The 18,206-nt window shown below is 46.8% G+C and overlaps 1 protein-coding gene across 1 annotated transcript in view; it reads left to right on the forward strand.

The window, feature by feature from the left end:
• The window catches only part of sos2 (son of sevenless homolog 2 (Drosophila)), a 234,022-nt gene that overhangs the window by 176,331 nt on the left and 39,485 nt on the right, over positions 1-18,206 (forward strand). Inside the window, exons 14-16 of the mRNA XM_072489811.1 lie at positions 9,811-9,834; positions 11,297-11,513; positions 16,056-16,175. Coding sequence (XP_072345912.1) covers positions 9,811-9,834; positions 11,297-11,513; positions 16,056-16,175 — 361 coding nt within the window. The remainder of the gene's footprint in view (positions 1-9,810; positions 9,835-11,296; positions 11,514-16,055; positions 16,176-18,206) is intronic.

Consider the following 18,206-nt stretch of genomic DNA (forward strand, 5'->3'; position numbering starts at 1 on the left):
TTGCACAACCCCAGCTCTCTGCCATGCTCCAAATCCCCCATCTATTCTCCCCGGACAAACCTATGATTATTTCTTATCGGGGACCGCACCGAGGCTCCCGTCCTTCCCCTATGTCGTCTCCACTGCCCCCAAATTTTAGCGTTGCCACCACCACTGGACTTGTGGTGCATTTCTTCGGGGAGAACGGCAACGGCGCCGTCACCAGTGCTTGTCGGCTGGTTCCTTTGCAGGACGCCATCTCCAATGTCTTCCACGCCGCTCCCTCCCCTTCTCCCATCCACTTACACACCATTGAGATATTGGCGGCCCAGTAGTATTCACTTAGGCTCGGTAGTGCCCAGCCCCCCCCCTATCCCTGCTACGCTGCAAGAACCCCCTCCTCACTCTCGGGGTCTTCCCGGCCCACACAAAGCTCATGACACTTTTCTCAATTTTCTTGAAAAAGCCTTCGTGACCATCACCGGAAGGCACTGAAACACAAAAAGGAATCTCGGGAGGACTACCATTTTGACCGCCTGCACCCTACCCACCAGTGACAGGGGCACCATGTCCCATCTCTTAAAATCCTCCTCCATCTGTTCCACCAATCTTGTTAAATTAAGCCTATGTAAGGTTCCCCAACTCCTGGCTATCTGAATCCCTAAGTACTGGAAATCTCTTGTTACCTTCCTCAGCGGGTAAATCATCTATTCCCCTGCTCTGCTCCCCCGGATGCACCACAAACAACTCGCTCTTCCCCGTATTCAATTTGTACCCCGAAAATTCCCCAAATCCCTGAGTGTCTGCATTATCTCAGGCATCCCTCCACTGGGTCCGCAACATACAGCAATAAATCATCTGCATACAAGGATACCCGGTGTTCTTCTCCTCCCCTGAGTACTCCCCCTCCCACTTCCTGGAGCCCCTCAGTGCTATGGCCAGGGGCTCAATCGCCAATGCAAACAGTAACGGAGACAGGGGACACCCCTGCCTCGTCCCTCTATAAAGACGGAAGTAGTCAGACCTCTGCCTGTTTGTGACCACACTCGTCACCGGGGCCCTATACAGCAGCTGTACCCATCCAATAAACCCTTCTCCAAAACCAAATCTCCTCAGCACCTCCCACAGATAATCCCACTCCACTCTGTCGAATGCTTTCTCGGTGTCCATCGCCTCCACTATCTCCGCCTCCCCCTCTGGTGGGGGCATCATCATTACACCTAGCAACCTCCGTATGTTCGTGTTCAGCCTGTCTCCCCTTAACGAACCCAGTTTGATCCTCGTGGACCACCCCTGGGACACAGTCCTCTATCCTCGTCGCCATCACCTTGGCCAGGAGCTTAGCATCTACATTTCAAAGGGAAATGGGCCTGTAGGACCCACACTGCAGCGGGTCTTTTTCCTTCTTCAAAAGGAGCGATATCGTCGCCTCCGACATAGTCTGGGGCAACTGCCCCCTTTCCCTGGCCTCATTAAAGGTTCTCGTCAAAAGCGGGGCCAGTAGGTCCATATATTTCCCATAAAAATTCACCGAGAATCCGTCCGGTCCAGGGCCTTCCCCGCCTGCATGCTCCCAATCCCTTTTACCACCTCCTCCATCTCAATCTGTGCTCCCAGTCCCGCCCTCTCCTGCTCCTCCACCTTCGGGAATTCCAGCTGATCCAGGAAATGCATCATTCCCTCCTTCCCTTCCGGGGGCTGAGCCTTATATAACCTCTCATAGAATGCCTTGAACACCCCGTTCACCATATTGCCTGTCCACCCTCAAAAGTTTCTTTCCAACAATCGCTCCCTTTCTTTACCCTCTTGCTTCCCTTTATGTGCCCTTATGGATATCAGTTCCCTTCTGACCACCGCCTTCAACGCCTCCCAGACCACTCCCACCTGAACCTCTCCATTGTCATTAAGCTCCAAGTACCTTTCAATACACCCCCTCACCCTTAAACATACCCCCTCATCCGCCACTAAGCCCATATCCATTCTCCAGAGTGGGTGCTGTTCTTTTTCCTCTCCTACCTCCAGGTCTACCCAATGTGGAGCATGGTCCGAAATGGCTATGGCCGTATATTCCGTCCCTGTCACCTTCGGAATCAGTCCCTTCCCAAGACAAAAAAAGTCTATCCGTGTGTATACTTTGTGAACATGGGAGAAAAATGAGAACTCCTTACTCCTAGGCCTACTAAATCTCCAGGGGTCTACCCCTCCCATCTGCTCCATGAAGTCCTTGAGCACCCTGGCCGCTGCCGGCCTCCTCCCGGTCCTGGACCTCGACCGGTCCAGCCCTGGATCAAGCACCGTATTGAAGTCTCCCCCCATTACCAACTTTCCCACCTCCAGGTCCGGGATACGTCCAACATACGCCTCATAAAATTTGCATCATCCCAGTTCAGGGCGTATACGTTCACCAGAACCACCGCCTCCCCTTGCAATCTGCCACTCACCATCACATATCTACCACTATGGTCTTTGCCTCAAACAGTACCCGTTTCCCCACTAAGATAGCCACCCCCCTATTCTTCGCATCTAAACCCGAATGAAACACCTGCCCCACCCATCCTTTACGTAGTCTGACCTGGTCTATCGGTTTCAGATGCGTCTCCTGCAACATAACCACATCTGCCTTTAATTTCTTTAGGTGTGCGAGTACCCGTGCCCTTTTAATCGGCCCGTTCAGCCCTCTCACGTTCCACGTGATCAGCCGGGTTGGGGGGCTCTTTACCCCCCCCTTGTCGACTAGCCATCCCCTTTTTTAACCCAGCTCCTCACCCGGTTCCCACGTACCCGTATATCCCCCCGACGGTGCCCTCCCACCTCGACTACCCCATCCCATAACAGTTCCCCCTTAGCAGCAGCAACCCAGTTACCCCTCCCCCCCCCCCCCTCCACTAGATCCCCCTCTAGCGTAGTTGCACCCCCCATGTTGCTCCCAGAAGTCAGCGAACTCTGGCTGACCTCGGCTTCCCCCCCTTGTCCTCGGCTCCCACTGTGCGAGGACCCCTCCTTCCTGCGTCCCTGTTCCCGCCATAATTACCGTAGCGCGGGAACAAAGCCTGCGTTTCCCACTCTGCCCCGCCCCTAATGGCCGGCACCCACAGTTCCTCATTCTCCCCCCCCCCCCCCCCCCCCCCCCCCCCCCCCCAAACATGGGGAAGAGAGAAACGTTACAGGATCACAAAATTAACAAATTGAAAAATCATCCCCCCCCCCTTCCCCTTCCCCTTCCTCGCCCCACATAATCACCCCACCACTTTGTCCCAAAAGCTCTTTCTCTCGCCAGACTATTCCAGCTTCTCGTCCACAATGAATGTCCACGCCTCTTCTGCCGTCTCAAAGTAGTGGTGCTCCCCTTGGTGTGTGACCCACAATCTCGCCGGTTGCAACATTCCAAACTGGACCTTATTGTGAAGCACTGCCTTAGCCCGATTGAAACTTGCCCTCCTTCTCGCCACCTCCGCACTCCAATCCTGGTATACGCGGATCACCGCGTTCTCCCACCTACAGCTCCGAGTTTTCTTCGCCCATCTGAGAACCATCTCTCTGTCATTGTAGCGGAGAAACCTCACCACTATAGCTCGAGGTATTTCTCCAGCCTTTGGTCTTCGCGCCAGAACTCGATAAGCTCCCTCCACCTCCAAAGGGCCCGTCGGGGCCTCCGATCCCATTAGCGAGTGAAGCATCGTGCTCACATATGTCCCGACGTCCGCCCCTTCTGCGCTTTCGGGAAGACCCAGGACTCTTAAATTCTTCCTCCTTGAATTATTCTCCAGTGCTTCCAACCTCTCCACACACCTTTTATGCTGTGCCTCGTGCGTTTCTGCTTTCACCACCAGGCCCTGTATTTCATCTTCGTTTTCAACAGTCTTTGCCTTCACGACCCGAAGCTCCAGCTCTTGGGTCCTCTGCTCCTCCTTTAGTCCTTATATCGCCTGTAATATCGGGGCCAACAGCTCCTTCTTCAACTCCTTCTTCAGCTCTTCCACACAGCGCCGCAGGAACTCTTGTTGCTCCGGGCCCCATAACAAACGGCCACCTTCCGACGCCATCTTGCTTTGAGCTTCCCTTCGTTGCCGCTGCTCCAGAGGATCCTCCGCAATCCGGCCGCTATCCTCTCCCTTTTCTATGCGTGTCCGGGGGGATTCCCTTCTGGTTTACCGCACAGTGTTTTTGCTGTTTAAATTGCCGTTGGGGCTCCTATTAAGAGCCCAAAAGTCCGTTCCAACAGGAGCTGCCGAAACGTGCGACTTAGCTGGTCATCGCCGCACCCGGAAGTCCAAGTTCCAACTTTTAACAGTGAGGTTCACATTTACATAGGAGGCTGGATTCTCCGAAAATGGGGCTATGTCCCCACGCCGGCGTAAAAACGCAGGCGTTGCACACCTGAGTTTCCTCAAAGAAAAAAAACATCGCGATTCACTTCCCTTCAGGGGGCTAGCAGGTACCCAGAGTAATTCACGCAGCTTTGGCTGTGGATACGGGCCCCCGGCACTTCCGGTTCCGAGTCCGCGCATGCGTATGGCGGTGGCCTCCAGTGGCCGCGCCGAGCGCCATGGCGGACTCGGACCACGGACCAACATCAGCAAACTCGGCCCCCCCCCCGATCGGCCGCGCGCCCAAGGATCCTTCCGCCCGATCGCTGCTGCCACGCAAGGTTCCCGACCGGCCATACGTGGTTAGAACCACGCCATCGGGAACTCGGCCTGCTGGGAGCGGGGTATCGGTGGACGGACCTCTGGCAATGGCGCCCCAGCTGCGCGGCATAGTTCACAGAAATGCGATTCTTTGGGGCCTGGCCCGATTCGGTCAGGAACTTCGATTCTCCGCCCCAAACGCGATTTCGGAGCGGATCTGTGGAGAATCCAGGCCAGGATTTATGAAATAATGTGACTTACATACACACAAATTGTCAATTTAATTTGCACAAATAATGTGTTCCTCACCTTAGACAAGACAAAGGCCCCAGGCCTCTTGGTTGCGAGGTCCATAATCAGGGGCATAGATTTTAGGGTAAGTAGTAGGAGGTTTAAAGAGCGTTTGAGGGGTATTATTTGCACCCAAAGGGTGGATGGGATCGGGAACCCATTGCCTAAAAGGTTGGTGAGGGCAGAAACCCGCCTAACATTTAAAAAGTACTTGTAGATTATGACACTTAAATTCCACATCCAAGGCTCGGAACCAAGGGCTGGAAAGTGGGAGTAGGCTCTGTGCCGTAATTTCTTTTGTTCACGGGATGTAGGTATTGTGCGCTAGGCCAGCATTTATTGCTCATTCCTAATTACTCTCGAGAAGGTGGTGGTGAGCTGCCTTCTTGAACCACTGCAGTCCGTGTGTCTAGATACCCACAATATTGTGTGGGGGTTGGAGAGTGTCAAGATTTTGACCCAGTGATAATGAAGGAACAGCTATACAGTTCTAAATCAGGATGGCATGTGACTTGGAAGGAAATTCGAAGGTGGTAGCGTTCCCATATATCTGCTGCCTGTGTCCTATTATTGCTATGATTTGATGTTAGGCACCCATTTACTTGTTCCTATTCACTCTTAATTTCTCTTTATGGTTCTTTTCCTCTCCTCCTGCTCAGTTATTTTTCAATCGTCCTGTTATTTATTGTTCTTGCTTGCTTAGCCATCTTTGTCTGGCCTTCTCTTTTGTTCAGTTTGTTTCACTCTTACCAGGCTTGCTGTGACCCAGTCTCGACCCCCTCGCCCTTTCTCTTCTCTGTCTCAAGATCTCCTTTTCTTCTCACCTCTCCCACTCACAGCTCAACCCCTGCTTACTTCCCCCCCTCTCACCACTCAACACCCCCCCACACACACACCCTCTCTGCCTCCTAGTTTCAGCACCTCCCTTTCTCTCAAGTTTAGCCCGAGTCCAATTCAAGATGGAATTCATTTTACACTGTCTCATCAATTATGCTTTCTTTAGAACCTTTGGAGTGCACTTCTACCCAGACATTGTAATTTAAAAGAAAAACATGTTTTGCTGGTCAATTACAGTTTGATTGTACGTTTTATTTGTTCCAACTATCTTAAGATCATAATTATGATAGCAGTCCAAATCTACAAGGAACGAGTCAAGAATGTGATAGAATATGTTTTGCCTGGATGAATGCAGCTCCAGCAACAATCAAGAAGTCTGACACCACCCAGGTCAAAGCAGCCAGCTTGGGGCGGCATAGTAGCACAGTGGTTAGCACTGTTGCTTCACAGTGGCAGGGACCTGGGTTCGATTCCCAGCTTGGGTCACTGTCCGTGCGGAGTCTGCACGTTCTCCCAGTGTCTGCGTCGGTTTTCTCCAGGTGCTCTGGTTTCCTCTCACAGTCCAAAGATGTGCAGGTTAGGTCGATTGGCCATGCTAAATTGGCCCATAGTGTCCAAAGGTTAGTTGGGGTTACAGGGTGGAGGCGAGACTTAAGTAGGGTGCTCTTTCAAGGGCCGGTGTAGACTCGATGGGATGTAAGGCCTCCTTCTACACTGTAAATTGTATGATTCTATGATGTGATAAGCACTATTGATTTTGTCCTGTGGAGTTGCACCTGCAAGGAATTGTCACTATACCACCAAATTTCACTTCGACATTTACAACTATCTGAGAGAGGCGTTGGTTGGTTGGATTCAAATTCGGATTCCCCGAGTTGAAAAGACCAGTACTGTGTAACACTGATAAGTTGTCTCTTTAATCAAGCAGTTTATTTGTCCACAATGAACCAGCATTTTGTAATACAACTTTCTGATAAATGTGATGCTATTGTATTTTCAGTATAAGTCATTTAATATTTATTTACAGATCCTAATTTTGTGCGCACTTTTCTGACAACATACCGTTCATTCTGCAAGCCCCAAGATTTGCTGAGCTTATTGATAGAAAGGTAAATCATCAATTAAGGTTTTAACTAGATACTGAACAAAATTACTGTTAGATGCCCTGCAAAATGTTGCCACGAAAGATTTTTTGAAAATGGTGTATTTATCAATTGGATTTTAGTGAAACATAAAAGTCGATATGTATAATTTGCAGTACTTTTTCTGTTAGGCTGTATTCTTTGGCTTTTAAAGTTTTCTATGTGTATTAAATATTATTTTATTAAACTTGTACATTTTTATTTTGTGTAGGTTTGAAATACCTGATCCAGAGCCCACTGAGGCAGATAGGCTTGCCAGAGAGAAGGGTGAACAGCCAACCAGTGCAGAATTGAAACGATTTCGTAAGGAGTATATCCAGCCAGTGCAACTCAGGTTTTTTTAAAACATTTTTAACAGAAATATAGTCACATTGGTACTGATACTACTCATAACATCCCTACAGTCAGGGTACGGTGTAGGCTACTCGTGCAATTACACCACTGGTATTCTATTTGATATGGGACCTGGAATGCCCAATTCAAGATATTACCCATAGATGTGTTTGACTTGAATATCTAGAGCAGTGTTCTTCAAACTTTTTTCCCGGGGACCCATTCTTACCAACCAGCCAACCTTCGGGACCCAGCCCGGCCGACCTTCGCAACCCACGCCGGCCGACATGCACGACCCACCATTTTCTCTTACCTTGTTTGTTGCTGACAAAAATGGAGGAAATGGTTTTGCGTCCCACTGGCCCCAATGATCCCTTTGCCGCTTGGCCCCCTGAACTTGGGCAAAATGCGGCTGCGACCATATAAAAAAAAAATGTGGCTGCACTGCGCATGCGTGCCCGATTATCGGTGCGCATGCGCATAGTTTTGCGCATGCGCACCGCTAATCGGGCACGCATGCACAGTGCGGCCGAATTTTATTTATCTGTTCCTGGCCATTTTGAAGGCCGCTTGCGGCCGGCATTATTAAAAGCCGGATGCTGCGGCTATTGCGCGCAGATTTACGAGATCGGGAGCGTCGCGACGGACTGCTCCGCGCCTCCCAACACCCGCCCGTGACCCACCTGCGGGTCGCACCCCCGAGTTTGACAATGTCTGACCTAGGGTTAGAGTTTTCCTGCAGCCTTCCAAAAGTTCTTGAGGATGTCACTCTGGTAACACAGTTTGGCAAACAAGTTGAAACTGATTCAGAAAAATGCTCAAGTTGTTTCAGGATTCCTAGTTGAGTTCAAACTCAACAGATAATGTGTTTAATCTGTAATATGCCAGTCTGTAGTATGCCAGTCAAGGATCCAATTTCGATATGAATGATGAGACTTTGTCCCAGGGAAGTATTCTAGACATCAGGGCCGGGATTCTCCGACCTGGCGCCGGGTTGGAGAATCCCCGGGGGCGGCTTCCACATTATCCGGCGCCGTTGTTCGGGTGCCGGCAGGATCGCCGCCACGCTGGTCGGGGGCTGTTGACAGCGCCCCCCCACCCCCCCCGGCGATTCTCTGGGCCCCGAGTGGCCGACGAGTTTGGCCAAGTCCCACCGGCGTGGATTACTCACCTCCCACATGGCGGGACCTGGAAGGTGAGTGTGCGGGGGCCATCCTGGAGGGGGGGGTGGGGGAATCCGATCCCGGCCGGGGTGGGGGCACGGTAGCCTGGCCCGCGATAGGGGCCTACCGATTGGAGGGAGGGCTGGTACCGTGGGGGCCTACCTTACTCTGCGCTGGGCCACTGTAGGGCTCAGTCATATTGCCCGGGGGCCGGCGCGGAGAAGGGAACACCCGCGTATGCGCCGAATCACGCTGGCCGTTCCGTGCATGCGTGAAAATACGCCAGCCGTTCTGCACATGCGTGAACTCGCGCGGGCCATTCCGCGCCGGCTGGAGCTGCGGGGACCATTCTGTCGGCAACCTAGCCCCCTAGAAAGGTGAGAATTCCTCACTTTCGGGGGCCGTTGACGACGGAGTCGTTGGCGCCGGTTTTCACGCCGGCATGGGGACATAGCCCCATTATTAGAGAATCCCGCCCCAGAATCCTACCCATCGCGCATGGCAACACCCAAAGGCAGTAACTGTACATTGAAAAACGTTTTCATCCATTAGTTGTAGTTTACATGCGTAAATGTTTGGCCTAGTCTCCAATGACCCCATTGTATTTTTGTTACGTTCTCCGGGTTTCTATTTTTCACAGTATAATGTTTTCATTATTGTTGGGGGGGGGGGGGGGTAGAATATGATACAAAAGGTGCACTTTTGAACTCTTTAACAACTTCCTGATAGGTTAGACGATGTATTGTCTCAGTCTTTCTGTCAACATGTCTATTGCAAAAGAATGGAGCAACTGACTGTCACATAAATCAATGGATTTCTCGATGTTGATAAGTTATCGCTTCACAGAGTATGATTGTAGTGTTTAGCAACTTGCCGTTAAAGCTGCTGCTCCAAATGGGCAAAACAAGGTGATAGTAGCCACTTAAAATTGTAATAATTGACTAGTTTATAATTATAGATGACATTTTCGAAGGTACTCTCTTTTTAACAGTTACTAGACAATTGTAAAACAATGGCCGTAATTTTCGGCAGGTTTTCCTTTTGACGGAGGTGGCTCACCATTGGCTGCCATGGGATCTTCTGGTCCTGCCAGAGTCAAAGATGATCTGCCCATTGTTCGCCTGTCCTGCCGGGGAACCCACGGCAGACACCGACTTTGGTGGGACTGGAAGATCCCACCGGCGGGACGGGACGGAAAATCCGCCCAATGTGCAAGTTGTATACTAAATGTAAGCATTTTAAAGGTTATGATGGGTGAAAGACATCTAAACAAAAATGTTTTGTGGCGTTACTCAGTATAACAACATATTTTCTTTTTTAGGGTACTAAATGTTTTTCGACATTGGGTAGAACATCACTTCTATGACTTTGAGAGAGACAATATGCTACTTAATAGGTTGGAAGGATTTATTTCAAGTGTGAAAGGTGTGTATTAAGGAAAACTAGACCTAGAGGTCAGATGTTGACTTTTTTTTGTAGAGTTTCAGACTGGTATTTTATACCCAAGAAGTAGATTTATTACTTCACTATTAGCTTTATTCAACTAGAATAATGCTATATTAAAAACTTTAAAAGAAAAAAAAATTTAGAATACCCAATTATTTTTTTTCCAATTAAGGGGCAATTTAGCATGACCAATCCACCCAACCTGCACATCTTTGGGTTGTGGGGTGAAACCCACGCAGACACGGGGAGAATGTGCAAACTCCACATGGACAGTGACCCAGGGCCGGGATTCAAACCTGGGTCCTCAGCGCCGTAGGCAGCAGTGCTAACCACTGTGCCACGTGCTGCCCTCTCCTATATTAAAAACTTAACTTTTGCTCAAGTTCCTGCCAATTTCCCATTAGTTGTAATTTCAGTTTTTTCCTTGTGGGCGGCACAGTAGCACAACGGCAGGGTCCCAGTTCGATTCCCACATGGGTCACTATCTGTGCGGAGTCTGCACGTTCTCCCCGTGTCTGCGTGGGTTTCCTCCGGGTGCTCCGGTTTCCTTCCACAGTCCAAAGATGTGCAGGGTAGGTGGATTGGCCATGCTAAAATTTTCCCTGAATGTTCAAAAAAGGTTAGGTGGGGTTACTAGTTTATGGGGATAAGGGTAGAGGTGTGGGCTTAGGTAGGGTGCCCTTTCCAGGGCCGGTGCAGACTCGATGGGCCAAATGGGGCCTCCTTCTGCCTGTAAATTCTATGATCTATGATTCTTTCTTCTCGTACTTATATTTGTAAACTTAAAAAAAGCTACTTAAAGCATTTTTAAAACGTTATTTGGAACAGTGTCCTCTCCTACATGCCCAACTAAGTCCAGCTGTGCACAACTCAACATCAGTAGTATAAAATACCAACCCATTGTCAGGCTGTGGTGCAGTGGCATTGTTGCTGGACCAGGACCTATAGGCCCGGGTTCAAATCCCATGGCAGATGGTGAAATTTGAATTCAATAATAATCTGGAATTACAAATCTAATGATGACCGTGAAACTATTGTCGATTTGTCTTTAAAAACCCATCTTGTTCACTAATGTCCTTTTGGGAAGGAAATCCGTACCTGGTCTGGCCTACATGTGACTCCAGATCCACAGCAATGTGGTTGACTCTTAAAATGTCCTCTGAAATGCAGGGCAGTTAGGGATGGGCAATAAATGCTTGCCGACCAGCGACGTCCACATCCTGTGAATGAATTTAAAAAAAATAATCACAAGCTATGAACTTTTGACTCAATGTAAAGTCAATTACTCAGCTTAAATTTAAGAAGCTGAATAAGTTTTCTCCTGTGTGGTGCCAGCAGCCTGATTACACCAAAGTGAGAAAATTAATCCATATGATTCTAAGGGTTTGCAGACAGCATTAATCTTGGCTAATTTCTGTCTGATTTACGCATCTATAATGTGAATAACATAAGTTAATATTTTATTTTGCAGGGAAAGCCATGAAAAAGTGGGTAGAATCTATTACAAAAATTATTAATCGCAAGAGACAAACTCAAGTAAATGGAATCAGCCATGCTATTACTTTTCCGGATCCACCACCTCAAATTGAATGGCATATTAGTCGATCTGGACATTTGGAGACATTTGACCTTATGACTCTTCATCCAATTGAAATAGCGCGGCAACTTACACTTTTAGAATCTGACCTTTACAGGTAAATTAGCAATATAACTAATGCAAATAGAATGTAACTTTAGACTTTATTTAAGATCAGCACAATCAGTTTTTAAGGTTGTTGCAATCTGACATTCAAAAGGTAAATATTATAGCTAATTTCTACAACAGTTAAAATAACAGCAATTTCCTGCAGTCTGGCACTAGAGTACACACTGTTGATGCTGTATTTTCTCAATAATTAGTTTGAACAAACTATTATATAGTTGGCACCAAGACATACTGTTACAGTCCCAGTTCAGACCCCAATTTTGTTACAGTCCCCTTTTTTAAAAGCAGACAATGTTGAAATACTAGTTACGTACCAAGAGACTAAAGCCACAAGATTCCACAGTTTTAAACAAACAGAAGAAACTTTATCAAAATCAACAAAGCAGTCAATACTCTTATACTCTAACACACAGAATTAACATGAGATGTAAAGTTGTCATAGTTCCAGATGACAATAGGCTGCTCTCCCCTTTGAGGGGAGAGCTGACTGGTGGTGATTTAACCTGAAGATCACTACACCTCAGGTGAGGGGCAAGGTTGAGAAGATGATCTTTCATGAATAACCTCAGCCAGTATAGGAATTGAACCCGTGCTGCTGGCTTCGTTCTGCATCACTATTCAACTGAGCTAAACCGGCTAAACCAACATAAGGTGAACATGAATTAACAGGCAAACTGTGGTTGATCACCACAAACTGCACAATAAATGGAAGTTGGAACCAATACAGGCCCCAGAATTATCTCAGCAACACACCTAGACGTCATTGAGTTGCAAAAATTCTTTAGAACTCTGCCTTCCTCCTGAGGGACTTCAGCTCATCTTTTTCAAAGAGCTACTCTGATTCCCAGCCATCAGCAGCTCTACCCTACCCCGAGTTCCATGACTACAATCTTAATTCAAAAGGCACCAGATTTCTCTCAAATTTGCTTCCAGGTCCAACCTTCATGGTCTTGAGATGACCAACTATTGAGACTGCATCCCCCTGTAATGACCAGGCTAAACTCTAGCATCTAAATACATGCCTGGCTTCCCTTTCTCAGTCACATTACTACAACTCTTTCTCGGCTATCCTTTGCCACAACAGCCAGCTTCACACAGCTTGCATTGCCCCAAAGTTTTTCTGAGCTCCAATCTCCCCAGCTGCACTGAGCATATACTGCTCCTGGGCTTCCCTGAAGCCCCAACTCCCAGCATCATGGAAGTACCAGTGGTTCCAGGGCTTCTAAGAGCTCAAGCCCCTTCAGAAACATTGCTAACAACAGTATTCAGAGTCTGCTCCTAACTCACTGATCCATGAACTGATCTATCCTGTTAATATTTTCCAACAGAATTGTGACTCCTGTTGGGTATGTTCTGTACCTTCAATCGCGAGACAACCAGAGCTCACCCCTGTGTGAAATTCCTGTGACTGCACACCTATCACACTGACAGACATAATATAGATCCCAACACAACACTAGTTACAAATTTTTGATTTGTCTTTTAAGTCTTTCCATGCTATTCATTTTTCATAAGCAGTGTAAATGGCTTGGGGTTTCAGGAGCGTACCTGATATAGCACGGTAGCATTGTGGATAGCACAATTGCTTCACAGCTCCAGGATCCCAGGTTCGATTCCGGCTTGGGTCACTGTCTGTGCGGAGTCTGCACATCCTCCCCGTGTGTGCGTGGGTTTCCTCCGGGTGTTCCGGTTTCCTCCCACAGTCTAAAGATGTGCAGGTTAGGTGGATTGGCCATGATAAATTGCCCTTAGTGTCCAAAATTGCCCTTAGTGTTGGGTGGGGTTACTGGGTTATGGGGATAGGGTGGAAGTGTTGACCTTGGGTATGGTGCTCTTTCCAAGAGCCGGTGCAGACTCGATGGGCCGAATGGCCTCCTTCTGCACTGGAAATTCTATGATAATCTATGATATACCATAAAATGAAAGAACAATATAACCCTGTGTTAGGATACTGGACCAGACCCCAATTTATGTTAGGAAACCATACGAGTCCCGACAATATTTCAATTTGTAAAATTGTGTGGAAAGGTACTTCACCCCAGGAGTAATTCCACTGACAAATAGGGGTCTTTTATATTAAAACAAGTGTCATTATTAACATAGGGGCAGCAATGGTTAGCACTGCTGCCTACAGCGCTGAGGACCCAGGTTCGATCCCGGCCCCGGGTCACTGTGTGGAGTTTGCACATTCTCCCCGTGCCTGCTTGGGTCTCACCCCCACAACCCAAAGATGTGCAGGGAAGTCAAATTCAATGTTGGCCTTTATTTCAAAGGAATTGAGGTATCAAAATATGGAAGTCTTGCTGGAACTATACAAGGCTCTAGTTAGATCACACCTGGAATACTGTGAACAGTTTTGGTCCCCTTATCTAACGAAAGATACTGGCATTGGAGGCAGTCCAGAGGAGGTTCACCTCGGTTGATCCGGGTTAAGGAGAGGTTAAGTAGGTTGGGCCTGCACTCATTGGAGTTTAGAAGCATGAGAGGCGACTTTATTAAAACGGGCTTGACAGGGTAGACACAGAGAGGCCATGCTGCGCCAGAAAAGCAGCTCACCGCAGCGCATCGTGGCTGACAACGCCTTGCAAGGTTCAACACGATCTCGTGAGATGTTGCAATGTAAATACCACCCATTGTGAGCAGGATCACTTTTTGGCAAGTCTGCATATTAGAGCGTGACAGCTCGATTCAGTTCAACATCTCAGCTAAATTCTCCTGAAATCAAAAAATGGAAAAAGCTTACTCAATTTTCCTTAATTTGTTTTGGAGCATTAAGTAAAAGGAGTAAAACCAGGCATCTCATGCTTATGGGTAGAAATAGATGGCACCTATATTTAGTCAGTTATTTACATTTCATATGTGCAGATTGTCAAGGTATCTGAGACTTTGGGATTCATCCCCTTCATGTCAGAGACCTCGAGCGAGCGCCATTCAACACTGGTCCCCATTTGTGGCCACTTGGGTCAATCTGCGATGATGTCAATCTGTCATTTTTACGCATGCACGATTGGGCCCGGTGGGGGGGGGGGGGGGGGGGGGGGGTACGTAGCAGCGGGGGTGGGGGGTGCATAGCGGCGGGGACCGTCCCATATTGCATTCGGGCTTGGGGAGCGGGGCAGGTCTGGGATCACTTCGGGGGGCCTCAGAGATCAATACGCCATTTAAAAATAGCATTCCGATCTCTCGCTGCATTGGGAGGTTCTGGTGAGCGGAGCTCCCCACTGTACAAAACATGGCTATTTACAGCCTCGGCCGCGCGTTCCCCGTTCAGACCCCTTATACAACGCGAGTCGCAGTGAATAGCCATGTGTTTCTTGGCACTGTGAGCTTTTGGGAGAATCGCACCCATTGTTTCGCCTTGTGAGAGAATCTAGGACCAGAGGGCATAATCCCAGAGTAAGGGATTGTCCATTTAAGACAAACAAGGAGGAATTTCTTCTCTGAGGGTAGTGAATCTGTGGAAATCTTTATCACAGGACTGTAGAGGTTGAGTCGTTAAGTATGTTCAAGACTGAGATAGACAGCTTTTTAATCAGTAAGGGAATTGAGTGTTATGGGGCTAAGGTGGGAAGGTGATCTCATTGAATGGCAGAGCAGACTTGATGGGCCAAATGGTCTACTTCAGCTCCTATGTCTTATGGTCTTAAGATCCTATGGCACTATTCAAAATGCAAGGAATTTTTTCCAGTATCCTAGCCAACAATTGTCCTTCAGCCAACATTACAGTGCATTGGTTATTCATTCCATCTGTGGGAACTAGCTGTGCGCACACCACATCACAGCAGTTGCAAATGCAATCTTAAGAAAACAACTTTCTTAACTTGATTTTTATTTTTGAGTCAGATATTTTTCCTGTATTTTATGTCTTTAGGAAGAAGGGGGTTGAGAGACAGAGATGCACTTTATGTTAAAAGTAGTAATAACTTAATCAAAGAGTTGAGTAGATTCCAAATGGAGCAGAAGGATATAAAATGTGCAAAATGGGGACCATCAGTAAAATAGGTGGTGTAAACAGAATGAAACATATAATGGAGACTAAAGAAATCACAGGTGAAGGGGAAGCATGACGTTACAATGTGAGAAACAAGATTGGGACAAATACAGAAGGAGTAGCCTGAACCAATTCTCAGTAATATTATTTGATTTAATTATTATTTACACTTGTTTAGTGTGGAAAGGTTGATAATTGTCAGAAATTCATGCATATGCAATTTGTAATACTAAAGTTGTCATAAAATATCAAAACTGAAAATTCTTCCCTCTCTGGCAATTAGAAAATATTTGCTGTAAAATATTCAAGTGCTTTCTGGATGTATATTTTTAAGATCCCTGTAGAATTGAAAAATATGATTTATTTCCAAAATCAATAACAGCCAAACGCAAGTGTTACAATCTCACAAAATAAAGTTTGAGCTACAGAATTTTTGTTAATTGCCCTCCTAATTAATTGTAACTTTGTTTTTATGATTATGGACAGTGGCTTTTTAAAAATCTCCAATTTAACATACTCTACGTTTATTTTTTTTAACAGGGCTGTTCAGCCATCAGAACTTGTAGGAAGTGTCTGGACAAAAGAAAATAAAGAGTTAAATTCTCCGAATTTACTGAAAATGATTCGTCACACAACAAACCTTACTTTGTGGTTTGAAAAGTAAGTGCAATGCTGATCTATATGAAGATCTTGTGTCTGGAATCTAACTGTGTAAAATCGCATATTTATTAATATTACCGTCAAAGCTGGGGGCTTACCGCCGTCCCTCCCGCAGTTCCATTAATCCCCACATAGAGCCTGTCTTTAATGGGATTCTGTTCCCCTGTCATTGAATTTGGGATACCTTAGACCACTTCTGACTCCATTGTGTTGCTATCTTTGACATTTTTTAGCAGACTGAAAACCGTGACCTTGCATCTATTGGCAGCCAGCCTCCTTAATTAACACTACATTCCCAGCCTTCAGATTTATTTTGTTAGGAAGTGATTCTTCAGATCAAGACTTTCGCATGCAATGTAAATAACTGACTAAATAGAGGTGCCATCTATTTCTACCCATAACATGAGATGCCTCTTTACTCCTATTTACTTAATGCTCCAAAACAAATTAAGGAAAATTGAGTAAGCTTTTCCCATTTTTAGATTTCAGAAGAATTTAGCTGAAATGTTGAACTGATTACAATTACAAACATTATGCAGGTGACACATTCAAACATTATTATGCAGCAGATTTCTATCTAAAACACCAGTTGGTGCCTGAGATGTTGCACATTGAGTGAAGGTCATATGAAGCAGGGTTTGAGGCCAACGCCACCCCTTGGGAAGTGGTTGTAATTACAGTATGGTTATCCGAATACCCAGCAGAAAGGTTGACTGGGAATGAATGCTGATGTAAGATTTCAAATATATTAATTAGTACACATTTTCACAAAGAATTTACCTTTGCATTGACAATTTACAGGTAAAATGGGAAAAATCATCTTGGAATGTAACCACAATTATCCCCGAGGAGGGTCTAATTCAGTTTAATGAGCAGGACAAGTAAGCTACCTGAAGATAAATAGCGATGTTGGCTTAATTAGGTTGGAATTGGAAACTGATAAACAGAGAATTCAAAATAAAGTGCGGAATTGAAAGATGTAGACCTTGCTCAGCATGGATGATGGAAGTTCTCAGCCAAGTGACCTGATCAGGCACCTCTGGTTTTGATAGCTAACTGTGCCTGCAATATACACCAGAAAAGAGATGAGATTGCCATATTTTTCAGTGAGGCAAAGATTTTTTTAAACTGGCAATATTTATTTCCTGGTGCAAAACACTTATCAAATGTTTTGCTTGTGAATATGGATTTATTTTTTAAAATATATTTTATTCTAATTTTTTTTTCCGGCCAAACAAAACAGTACAAAATGTTTTCCCTTTTACAACAATAAAACAATATAAATAATAGTGACCGTTTTTAACAAATAAATAAATAATATATAAACTAAATGGCAACTGCCGTAACAAAATATTAACTCCCAAATAATAAAGTCAAACAAGCCAATATACATATCCAAGTAAAAATATCCATACAAAAACACCCCTGAGGACCCACCCGAGGCCCCCCCTCCCTTCCCTCCCCCCCCTCCCCCCGTGGGTTGCTGCTGCTACTTTCCCAGTTCCTTTATCGTTCTGCGAGATAGTCAATGAACGGTTGCCACCGCCTGGTGAACCCTTGAGCCGAACCTCTTTATCCGTTCCAGTTTTATAAACCCTGCCATGTCGTTTATCCAGGCCTCCACGCCCGGGGGTTTAGCTTCCTTCCACATTAACAATATCCTTCGCCGGGCTGCTAGGGACGCAAAGGCCAAAACATCAGCCTCTCTCGCCTCCTGCACTCCCAGCTCTTCTGCAACCCCGAATATAGCCAACCCCCAGCTTGGCTCGACCCGGACCCCCACCACCTTCGAAAGCACATTTGCCACCCCCACCCAGAACCCATGCAGTGCCGAGCATGACCAAAACATGTGGGTGTGGTTCGCTGGGCTTCTCGCGCATCTCCCGCACCTATCCTCTACCCCAAAAAATTTACTGAGCCTTGCTCCGGTCATGTGCGCCCTGTGCAAGACCTTGAATTGTATCAGGCTAAACCTGGCACACGAGGACGAAGAGTTTACCCTGCCCACAGCTCCTCTTCGATCTCTTCCCC

Source organism: Scyliorhinus torazame, chromosome 2 (genome assembly GCF_047496885.1).
Source record: "Scyliorhinus torazame isolate Kashiwa2021f chromosome 2, sScyTor2.1, whole genome shotgun sequence".
Taxonomy (NCBI): Eukaryota; Metazoa; Chordata; class Chondrichthyes; order Carcharhiniformes; family Scyliorhinidae; genus Scyliorhinus; species Scyliorhinus torazame.